This window comes from Propithecus coquereli, unplaced genomic scaffold, assembly GCF_000956105.1.
Source record: "Propithecus coquereli isolate 6110/MARCELLA unplaced genomic scaffold, Pcoq_1.0 Scaffold243, whole genome shotgun sequence".
In the NCBI taxonomy this organism is placed as follows: Eukaryota; Metazoa; Chordata; class Mammalia; order Primates; family Indriidae; genus Propithecus; species Propithecus coquereli.
Window position 1 is genome coordinate 835,541 of NW_012147986.1, and position 12,722 is coordinate 848,262.

Here is a 12,722-nt window from a genome sequence, read left to right on the forward strand (position 1 = left end):
TTTAAATTTTAAAAAGTTTCTTATAGATAGTTGTGATTTCCTTTCAAAGATCGCTTACCAGAATTTTAAAAAACATCATTTTGAAAGAATCCCATGTCATGGCAAGAAAATACCAAAATTTAATTTGCCTGGAATTAACATTCCTCTTCTGACTGTAGCATTCAACTATGTCTAAGTTATTCTGACCTTAGTTATTCAGTTTATAGGATTATTTGGTCCTCTTTTCCTGCCTTCTTCCCTTTTATTCTCTGCTTTTATTTTTTTTTCTTTATTTTTGCTTACATCTCTATTAGGTAGGGAGCCTGCATGGGGGGGAGGGGAGAGAGTAAGCATACATGCAAATGAAACTTAGGAATTTGGCTTTTGATTCAGTTTCAATAATGTTTGGAGGTTGTCAAAAGTAATATCATAATCTAGTTCTGGGTTCCCATAGCCATCAGAAATAGTTTTTTTCTTTTGGTACTTGACTATACAACTATTTAATTGGCTATCGTTCTTTAAATTGATACTGATATTGAAAAAGACTAGAAATTTAAATAATCTTATTGATCTATTATAGTAGGAACATGTGTAAGCTGGGGAAGGGACAATGGAGAAATAGGGTAACATTCTTTGTTGCCAGGAATCACTGAGTTTTGTACTAATTAGCCTTGAAAAATGTGGAGCTATTTGACAGACCAGATGTTTTCAGCATGAGCCATGTGTCTCATCAGTGAATGTGCCTTGTGTCTGCAGGCAACATTGTTGGATTTTTCTCATTTTATAAACAATGTTCTAAAATATAACTAAACCCCAAAGTGTGTTTATCTTTTGGGCTTAATTTCTGGCTTTCTATCCATTCTAAAGTTTCTCTCTAGAGGAACTGCATTTTATTGCACGTAGCTCTTCGTACCTAATTGTAGTATAAACACCATTCTGTTTACACTAAACCATGCGAATTGTATTGTTTTTGAGCCTGTAAAATTTTAATAAAAGCAACTATTTCAGATTTAACTATATTTATACTTTTATTTCTAAATTTAGGAGGAATAGACTTTTCTTACCTTCATTTATTTGGACTAAGATTTTGATTTTTGGAACACATGAGAGAAAACAAGAAATATAGCAAGTAAAACCAGTCTCTAGTCTTTAGTGTTTGTAGTACTAAGTTCACTGGAGCAAGAAGAGCTTAAGTATCTGCTGTGAAAATCATTCTTAAAATTCCAAAATACAGCGATGATTCTTTTTTATTTATAGGGATGAAACTGAATTTTTCCTATACTACATATGTCATGGGAAATGTGGAAATTAGAGAATTAAAAGTATGAAGAAGAGAATTATCACTCATAATGTTATTATCCAAAGGAAGAAAATCATGGTTAACATTTTTACATATATTTTTATCATCATTTCTCTCTGCACTTTTGTGTGTGTGGATGTGTATTCAGTGATATATATTGCATACCTACCTATTCATAATTTATACATGTGTACATATTTATAATTTTGAAAATCATTATGATTATACTTGTAAGATCTATTTTTTTTCAATTGGTACACTGTTCCTGGAGGTACTGTAATGCCAGGTTGATGTGTGGAGTGGATGAAGCAGGTTCCCATTCTATCTCCCTGCTCCAAAAATCTGTTTCACGTGTTGTCCTCTGATAGGGATGCATCGGAAATGAAACTGATAAGAATAGCTACTATACTTAATCTTAGCCAAAAGGCTGAAAAGTGATAAGATCTATTTTTTTAAATGATTTTCATTCAATAATATTGTAAACATTTTCTATTTTATTAGTATTTTACTATATGAACATACCATAATGTATTTAACCATTTCCTTGTTATTAGACATCTAGGTTAGTCCTTTTTTCCCTAATATAAATAGCTCTACAATTCAAGAGGCTCATACATATTTTTGTACATCTTATTTTTGTTTTGGAAATACAATTGTTTAGAATAGTTATTTTGCTAAAATTCCTCATTGTAAACTTCTGTCATTAATAAAAATTTGTTTGCCAGTAGGCTGTGAATTCCTATTCATTGAAACCCCTGACATAATACATATTATCTTTTAAGAAATCTTTCACAGTTTGAGTGGCAAATTAGGTTTTTGATTTGCTTTTCTTCACATATAAGTTCAACTTCTTTTTTCATATGTTGGCCCTTTTTTTTGTTCTTTTGTGAATTTTCTTTGTTCATTGCTTTTTTAAAAAAGAACTCAAGTTTATTAATCTTTTGTATATTAATACATTACAAATAATCTTTATAAGTTTTTTGTTTCCTCTCAATATTATTCTTGTAATATTCTTTTTATGCATAACTTATTTTGTTTTTACCTAGTCACCTGTATCGATCTTAGTTTTATTTGTCCTCTTATGCTTATAGAAGCTTTACCACCTGTCAGATAATGTCCCTTTTATTATTATGAAATGTTTCTCTGGGTAATTAGCAATATTTGTTATTTTAAAGTCTTTTGTATCTCATATTAATATAGACATTTCAACTCTTTTATGGTTACTTTTTGTCTAGTATATCTTCTTCCATCTTTTAATTTCAACTTCTTTGTATCTTTGAATCTAATGTGTGTTTCTTGTAGATAGTATGTAGTTGGATTATCCTTTTAAAATCCTGTCTTGACGATACGTGCTTTCTAGTTGGTGTGTTTAATTCCTTCACATTTAATATAATTATTGATATGGTTGGATTTTGCTCTTTGTTTTCTATATATTTCATGTCGTTTTTGTTTTTGTTCCTCCTTTACTGGTTTCTTTTCTGTTAATTTTGTAGCATACTGTTTTAATTCTTTTGATTTTTAAATGATAATATGTTTTTGATATTTTTTAGAGGTTGCTCTATGGATTATACTATGCCTCTTAGCTTATTACAATCTACTGTAGTTCACTGCTGATACAGATTTGTTATAATATATACTAGTAGTTTTGATTCAACACAGCTCCAGTTATTTTCTCCTCTTTTGTGCTATTATTGTTATATATATTACTTTTATGTATTTTATAAACCCAACAATACAGTGTTATAATCATTGCTTTTAAATATCTTTTAAAGAAGTTAAGAAAAGAGAAAAAATATGTTCATTCAGTCTTTTATGTTTAGCATATATTTACTATTTCCCATGTTCTTCATTTCTTTCTGTAAATCAAGTTACCATCTGCTGTCATTTCCTTTCAGGCTTTCTTTAGTATTTTTTATAAGGCAGGTCTGCTAGCAGGGAGTTCTTTCAGTCTTTGTGTATCTGGGAAGGTATTGTATTGGTATTTCACTTTCATTTTTGAATAGTCATCAGCCAATGATTGATCAAAGGTTGTGCTCAAACAAACTGGAGCCGGTAAGGTTTTCATTCTTTGCCAATGGATTTGTATGTGGATAAGGAAGTGCATTAAAGGTTCAGGCCCTTTCCAAGTCTGCCTGTGCTTTTACTTTATGCTAGGCACATAGGTGCCTGCCTACAGCCTCCTTGTAAACTAGGGATGTGTGGAGTGCTTAGGTCCTTTTAGGTGTCCCTTGCTTCTGTGCATAGCCTCTCAGGCAGCTAGAGACTTGCAGAGAGTTTATCAAGCTGTTCTATAGGTCTCTTATTTCAGTGACCTCCCTATTAAATTTCTGGTTAGTTCTCCAGTTTGTTGTTTACCCCAACACAGATTGCAACTTTAGGCCACTAGAACTGGAGGTTTTATTTATTTATTTATTTATTTATCTTTACTGAGTTTGTTATTTTTACTAACAGCGCCACTTAATACGGGTTTTTCACCCTCTGCTCCAAATCATGTTAGCTCCTAATGTCAGTGAAGCTGCTGGTTTTCATGACTAGCCATGGCCAATGACCCAAGGCAGAGGAATTGAAGGGGCAGGGTGATAGAAGTAGTCCCAGGCAGGCAGGAATACTATAGAGTCCCACTCTTGGGCAGTTTTCATGAATTAACAGTTCTCCATTTGTTTTTCTTCTTTGGTCAATTTCTAGAGCGCCGAAAATGGTTGTTTTGGATAGTTTTGTCTATTTTATATTTTTTTTTGGGATAGAAGATTTGCCAGGCTCTTCCTCTGCCATAGTTGGAAGTTTAGCTTTGGCTACTTCTTTTTTTTGGGGGTGAGGGGGGCAGGTACTTCATTTTATAGGATTTTTTTTGATATTGAAATGATCATTTTTTATTTTCTTTATTCTTTATGTAATTATTTCATTGGTAGATATTCTAAGTTTTATGTGTATTTTGGATAAAATCTTTTTTGAGCTGGTCATGAGGTATCACACCTGTAATCCTAGCACTTTGGGAGGCCAAGGTGGGAGGATCACTTGAGGCCAGCAGTTCGAGACCAGCCTGAGCACGAGCCCAGCCTGAGTATGAGCAAGACCCCATCTCTACAAAAAAGAAAAAAAGAAAGAAAGAAAAATTAGCCAGGTGTGGTAGTGCACACCTGTAGTCCCAGTTACTTGGGAGGCTGAAGCAGGATTACTTGAGCCCAGGAGTTCGAGGTTGCGGTAAACTATGATGATGCCACTGCATTCTAGCCTCTGGCGACAGAACAAGACCCTGTCTCAGAAAAAAAAAGTCTTTTTTGATTATAATTTCCCAGTCTTTTAAAACATATTAAGTTTTAATAATTTGAGATTTTTTTCATTGATATTTTTACTAAAAATTAATACTGGATTTGTCTTAATATACAGTGAATACCAAATTAGGCTAGACATTTTGTCTGAGGAATATGTCTGTGACCCTAAAGAAGACTGAGTTGAGCTAAAGGTGATCAATTCCTTTTGTAGGCATTATCCTGCACTGAAAACTCTGGAACATCTAGAGCATACCTATTTGCCTCAAGTAAGCCACTATCGATTCTGCAAGGTGATGGTGGACAACATCCCCAAGCTTCGAGAGGAAATAAAAGATGTTTCTATGTCTGATCTCAAAGACTTTCTAGAGAGCATCCGCAAACATTCAGACAAAATTGGAGAGACTGCCATGAAGCAAGTAGGTCTTGGATTTATGATAGGTTGTCCAATGGCTTTGCAAGTATTCATTTAAACACAGACTTCTCTTTGCTAAGTGTCTTAATTGTTTCTTATTATTTTAGGGAAATCCTTCATCTTTGTGGAAATACAGGATTAAAAATGTTTTTTATTTTTTTAACAGAGCAGTTGACGATTGTTTTGCTTTATGGATGTTCAGTAAATACTGACTGATTATATGTTGGGGATTTGAAGAAATTTTTCTCTTATTTGAATACTTTCCATGACTTTGGATATAATTTGAAGCTCAAAATGTTTTACAGTTCTCTTTCTAGTTAATGACTTAAATTGTGTTGCAAATGCCTTTGGCTAATTGTTTACTATGTAAGCAAGATGTCGTGTTATATATGAATATTTATGATTTTAACAGGTATCAATGAAAAAAGGCCTATTGGGAAATGCTGTGAATTATGATCACAGAAAGGGATTTATTTACAGCTTATAAATTAACAAATGTGTTAGAAATATTTAGATTTCTAAAAATATCTTCATCTCTAAATCACCAATGCCATGAGGAACATCTGAATTTCTTTTGTCTTTGTGAACGAAAGAGCAATAATGATTTGCAATAACACTTGCTCATTTGAAATTTATCACATTGATTTTATTAAAATTTCTCAGCATACCTGATGATGTAGCCTACAATAATAAATAGAAAAAATTCAGTTGTATGGAAAGAGTTTTTTGGTTCTATAAATAACAATGTTCTTGAGTAGATCATTTGTAGTTTTTATCATTCTATCGGAAATGAGGGAATAGATTAGATTTTGAATTGTATTTTAGGTCTCAACTACCCTTGGTAATCTATTTAGATGTCTTTTTGATCTATAATGTCTATTTGATCTAGCAAAAGAGATTTGCCAATTACCCTTTCCTAGGGGAATACAGATCTTCCTCCTCTAATTTCTTCTTTTGAATTTGGTCAATGTTATACTTTACAAAGTGCAGAGTTTAAAACTAGTTGAGATCTCTATAGTGCTGCTGCTGCCACCTGAGTAGCACTGCAGCAGCTACCACAGTAGGACATGGGCAGAGGGAGAGCTCCAGCCATTGTGACTCCCCAGCAGGGCGCTGACATCACCCCACCCCACCAGCTGTGGGTGGCCCAGCCGCTGTGGCCTGAGGAGACAACCTGCCACTGGCTGCAGTCCCATAACCCACCCAGGCACTGTCCAGACACCTTCCAAGGTCCCCTGCCCCCCACAGGCGCCTGCCAAGTTCCCACAGCCCACCTCACTGCCTGGTGCGGTCCTGTGATGTACCCAAGCACCCACCAAGTTTCTGTGACCTGACTCACTGCTAGCTGTGGTCCTGTGATGTGGTGCAGGCACCTGCCAAGGTCCTATAATCCCCCCAGGTGCTGGCCAAGGTCCCATGACCTGCCCAGGCACCTGCCAAAATCCCATGACCCACCCAGGCACTGGCCAAGATCCTGTGATGTGCCTAGGCACCCACTGAGGTCCTGTAACCTAGCCCATGACCTGCCCAGGTGCCAGCCCAGATCGTGCCATCCATCTCGTGGAGAGGGACTTGCCCAGCCCCCTGCCAAAACTTTCAACTGCGGCCTGGGGAGCAACCCGGGAATCCAAATTAATACTCCCCAGCACTAGCTTTGACTATGACAACTACAGGGGAACAGTACTATGCAGGAGAACAGCTGCATTACAGGCTCTTGGTGCATCTGCCCTTCTCCTGCTGGGTCAATCCTCTGGGGGTAGAACACAAAGTGCTACCTGGGGATTTCTCCTCCTTCTCACTAAGTAGGAGAGTTCCTAGCAAAGGTGCTCTGCAAACCTATCAGCCTTAAGCTGAGAGAAGAGGTATCAGATAAGAAGAATCCAGGAAAAGAATTCTGGCAACATTAAAAAACAAGCTAGTTTAATACCCCCAAAGGATCACAGTAGATCCATAGCAACGGACCCCAATCAAAAGGAAATTGTAGAAATGTCAGAAATGGAATTCAGAATATGGATGGCAAAGAAGATGAATGGAATTGAAGAGAAAGTTGAAAACCAAAACAATGAAACCAAAATATATCTCAGAAAATGAATGAAAAATATGAAAAACTCACAAAAGAGATAGACAACATAAGAAAGTATATAACAGAATTTAAAGAAATGAGTCATTTAGGGAATTAGAAAATACAACAGAAAACTTCAACAACAGACTAGACCAAGCAGAAGAGGTTGAAGATAAGGCTTTTCAACTAACCCAGTCAGTCAAAAGACAGAGGAAAAAGAACAAAGAAGAATGTATAGTCACACAGAGAAATATGGAACTATATGAAACCAGCCAATATATGAATTATAAGTATCCCAGAGGGAGGAGAAGAAAAAGCAAAAAGCATGGAAAACCAATTTGAGGGAATTATTGAGGAAAACTTACCTGGTATCACCAGAAATTCAGATATCCAGATACAAAATTGTCATCGAACACCAGGAAGATTCATAGAAAATAGGACATCTCCAAGACATGTAATCATCAACCTGGCCAAAGTCAAAATGAAGAAGAAAATTGTACAAGCTACAAGAGAAAAGCAACAACTAACCTACAAAGGAATACTCATCAGGCTAACAGCAGACTTCTCAGTAGAGACCTTACAAGCCAGAAGGGATTGGGGCTTCCTTTTTAGTCTTCTTAGGTGGAACAACTGCCAGCCAAGAATTTTGTGTAGTGTAGAACTAGGTTTCATAAATTATAGAGAAATGAAGACTTTTCCAGACAAACACTAAAGGAATTTGTTACTACTAGCTCTGCCCTACAGGAAATGCTTAAAAGTGCATTATACATGGAACAACACAATAGATGCCAAACACTGTAAAAACACCCAAAAGTTAAAGGTCACAGCTCTTGTAAAATAATAGCACAAGAAAGAGCAAAACAATTAAGCTGTCACCCAACATGATGAACAGAACAGCATCCCACATATCAATACTAACACTTAACATGGACACTCTGAATGCCCCACTTAAAAGACATAGACTAGCTGAATGGATGAAAAAATGCAACCTAAGTATTTGCTGTCTTCAGGAAACACATTTAACCCACAAAGACACAGAGAGTCAAGGTAAAGGGATGGAAAAAAATATTTAATACAAATGGAAACTAGAAGCGAGCAGATGTAGCCATTCTCATATCAGATAAAATAGACTTTAAATCAACAATGGTTAAAAAAAAGATAAAGATAATCATTATATAATAGTAAAGTGAGTAATTCCACAAGAAGTGACATAATAATCCTAAATATATAGGCACCTAACACAGGAGCTCTCAGATTCCTGAAGCAAATTCTGCAAGATCTAATCATAGAAATAAACAGTAGCATCTTAATAGCTGGGGACTTCACAACACCCCACTGACTGAACTAGACAGATCATCAAAGTAGAAGTGAATAAAGAAACAATGGACTTAAACGAGACTCTAGAACAAATGGACCTAACAGACATTTATTGAACATTCTACCCCCAAACTACTGAATATATAATCGTCTCATCAGCACACGAGACATTTTCTAAGATTGATCATACCTTAGGCCACAAAACAAGTCTTAGCAAATTAAAAAAAATTTGAAATCATACGAAGTATCTTCTTAGACCATAGTGGAGTAAAACTAAAAATCAATTCCAAGAGAAACACTCAATTCTACACAAAATCATGGAAATTAAACAACCTGCTGCTGAATGACCCCTGGGTCAATGATGAATTAAGATCAAAATAAAAATATTCCTTGAACTGAATGACAAAGGGGACACAGCTTTCAAAATCTATGGAATACAGAAAAAGTGGTCCTAAGGGGAATTCATAGCCTTAAAATGCCTTCATCAAAAAGACAGCAAGATCACAAATTAACAACCTAATTAAATATCTCAAGGAACTAGAAAAAGAACAAACCAAACCCAAAGCCAGCAGAAGAAAAGAAATAACAAAGCTCAGAGCAGAACTAAATAAAATGGAAACCAAAAAAGCAATGAAACAAAAGTTTGGTTCTTTGAAAAGATAAACAAAATTGATAGACTACTAGCCAAATTAACCAGAAATAGAAGAGAAAGGACTCAAATAAGCTCAATCAGAAATGAAAAAAGAGAGGCATTACAACTGATACCATGGAAATACAAAATATTATCCATGAATACTACAAAAATCTCTATGGAAACAAACTAGAAAACCTAGAGGAAATGGATAAATTTCTGGAAACACACAACCCCCCAGGCTTGAATCAGGAAGAAATACAAATCCTGAACAGACCAATAATGAGCAGTGAGATTGAAGCACTAAGAAAAAATCTCCCAACAAAAAAAAGCCCTGGACCAGATGGATTCACAGCCAGATTCTATCAGACTTACAAAGAAGAACTGATACCTATCTTACAGAAATTATTCCATAACATGAAGAAAGATGGCTAACTCATTGTATGAAGCCAGTGTCATCTTGACACCAAAGCCAAGAAAGGAAACAACAAAAAAACTACTGACAATATTCCATATGAACATAGATGCAGAAATCCTCAACAAAATACTAGCAAACCAAATTCAAAAACACATCAAAAGGATAATACACCATGATCAAATGGGTTTCATTCCAGGAATGCAAGGATGATTCAACATATGCAAATCAACAAATGCCATTCACCACATAAACAGAAACAAAAACAAAGACCATGTGATTGTCTCAATAAATGTGGAAAAAGCATTCGATAAAATCCAGTACCTTTTCATGATAAAAACCCTTAACAAACTAGGCATAGAAGGAATATACCTCAAAATTATAAAAGACATATATGACAAACCCACAGCCAACATCTTATGGAGTGGGGAAAAGTTGAAAGCATTCACCCAAAGAACTGGGACAAGACAAGGGTGTCCACTGTCACCACTTCTATTCAACGTAGTATTGGAAGTCCTAGCCAGAAGAATGAGGCAAGACAAAGAAATAAAGGGCATCCAGATCAGGAAAGAGGTGGCCAAACTATCCCTGTTTGCTGACAATATGATCCTGTATCTAGAAAACCCTAAAGACTCGATCAAAAGACTCTTAGAATTGATAAAAAAATTCAGTAAATTCAGTAAAGTCTTAGGTTACAAAATCAATGTACACAAATTAGCATTTCTGTATACTAATAACAGTCAAGCTGAGAGTCAAACGAAAGACTTAATACCATTCACAATAGCTACAAAGAAAGTAAAATACCTAGGAATATACTTACCTAAGAAGGTTAGAGATCTCTACAAGGAGAGCTGTAAAACACTGATGAAAGAAATCACAGATGATACAAACAAATGGAAAAACATCCCATTCTCATGGATTGGCAGAATTAACCTAATTAAACTGTCCATACTGCTCAAAGTGATATACAGATTCAGCGCATTTCCCATCAAAATAGCAACGTCTTATTTCACCAACCTAGAAAAAATCCTAAGTTTCATTTGGAACCAAAAAGGACCCCGAATAGCTAAAGCAATTCTAAGCAACAAGAACAAATCTGGAGGCATAACATCACCTGACTTCAAATTATGCTGCCAGGCTATAGTAACCAAAACATCATGGTATTGGTATAATAGTAGAGACATAGACCAATGGAACAGAATAAAGATCCCAGAAATAAAACTATATAGCTATAACCAACTGATCTCTGACAAATCAGATGGCAACATACACTGAGGAAAGGAATCCCTATTCAATAAATAGTCCTAGGAAAATTGGATAGCCACATGCAGAAGAATGAAGCAGAACTCCTCTCTCTCACCATATAAAAAAATTAATTCAGGATGGATAAAAGATTTAAATGTAAGGCATGAAACCATAAAAATTCTAGAAGAAAAGATAGAAAAAACTCTTTTAGACATTGGCTATGCAAAGAATTTATGACTAAGACCCCAAAGGCAAATACAGCAACAATCAAAATTAATAAACAGGACTTAATTAAATTAAAAAGCTTCTGCACAGCAAAGGAAATAATTAACAGAGTGAATAGACAACCTATAAAATGGGAGAAAATATTCACAAACTGTACATCTGACAAAGGATTAATATTCAAAAGCTACAAAGAACTCAAACAAATCAGCCAGAAGAAACAAACAACCCCATCAAAAAGTGGGCAGAAGACGTGAAGACAAGTTTTTTGAAAGAAGTTAGAGAAATGGCCTGCAGACATGAAAAAATGCTCAAGGTCACTAATCATCAAGGAAATTAAAACTACAATGAGATATCACCTTTCCCCTGTCAGAATGGCCATTATTAAAAAGTCAGCAAATAGTAGATGCTGGTGTGGACGCAGAGAGATAGGAACACTTATACACTCTTGTTGGGACTGCAAATTAGTAAAACCTCTATGAAAAACAGTATGGAAGTTCCTCAAAGAACTAACTGTAGACTTATCATTTGATCCAGCAATTCAGCAATCCCACCGCTGGGTATCTACCTAAAGGGAACTAAATCATTTTATTAAAAGACAACTGCACTCAAATGTTTATTGCAGCACAATTCACAGTTGCAAAGGTGTGGAACCAACCTAAGTGCCCATCAGCTCACAAGTAGATAAAGAAAATATGGTTTATATGTACCATGGAATACTACTCAGCCATAAAAAGGAATGAAATAATATCTTTTGCAGCAACTTGGATGGAACTGGAGACCATTATCCTCAGTGAAGTATCTCAGGAATGGAATACCAAACACTCTAAGTTCTCTCTAATAAGTGGGAACTAAACGATGCATATACATAGGCACAAAGAGATACAAAGGACGTTGGAAACCAAAGTAGGGGAAGGATAGGAGAGAAGGTGTGGGATAAAAACTTACCTGTTGGGTACAGTGAACACTATTCTGGTGATGGACACACCAAAAGCCCTGACTTAAGCATTATACAAGGTTATTTATGTAAAAAAAATTTGTACTCTCTTAATATTTTGAAATTAAAAAAATGTAAAACCAGTTGTTGATAAACCTGATAGAAATAATCATATCATGTATTTTTTGTAGTGGTAAAGAAATAAAATTAATCATATAGAATATATGCTTGCATTGCTGGATATATATTTAGAATGCAAGAATGAATGTATCCTTTAAGATAAGTCTCTGTTGTGATTGATTAAGTTTTTGCTAAGCTTTCAAAATATAGGAGAATATAGTACAAAGCCTCTATAGAAGCTGCCCTTTTAAAAGTTGCTTTTTTTAGGCTTCTGGTTGAGAAATTACATTTACTTCCCTTTTGATGAAAGAGGAATCCACTTATTTAATGTGAGGCTTAACTGGTCTCATTCTGTATTTATCTGAGGAAATTAAGGCCCAGTGGAGGGAAGTGACTTGCTCAAGTTTAATAACTTGTAAAGGTCAGATCCTGTAGTAGAATTCAGGTCAGGTTGAAATGAACTTGTTTGCTGTGGTACTCAATTTGTGTAAACTGTTAGCTGTTTGCTGTACTTTTGTCATATAAAGATATGATCGATACATCTTTTGTGAATTCAGGACTTTTAATTAACTGATAAGTCTTCCTTATATAAAATTTTTCATGTCAGGAGTAGCTCTTATTGCATATATTATTATCCTAATCTATACTGTATATAAAATCCGTAAAGATATCTTAACATGTTTTAAAATCTTCTGTAGTACCTAGAAAGTAAGGAAAATAGAGAAACTACCACATACTTTGCACATAGTGGGTATTTAGTAAATATTTATTTGAGTTTGTGGATATGAGAAAAGACGGGCTGGGCACAGT

At 35.1% G+C, this 12,722-nt stretch overlaps 1 protein-coding gene across 1 annotated transcript in view; it reads left to right on the forward strand.

The window, feature by feature from the left end:
* EXOC6B (exocyst complex component 6B) overlaps positions 1-12,722 on the forward strand; it is a 595,194-nt gene that overhangs the window by 101,779 nt on the left and 480,693 nt on the right. Inside the window, exon 6 of the mRNA XM_012646509.1 lies at positions 4,763-4,967. Within this exon, the coding sequence (XP_012501963.1) occupies positions 4,763-4,967 (205 nt within the window). The remainder of the gene's footprint in view (positions 1-4,762; positions 4,968-12,722) is intronic.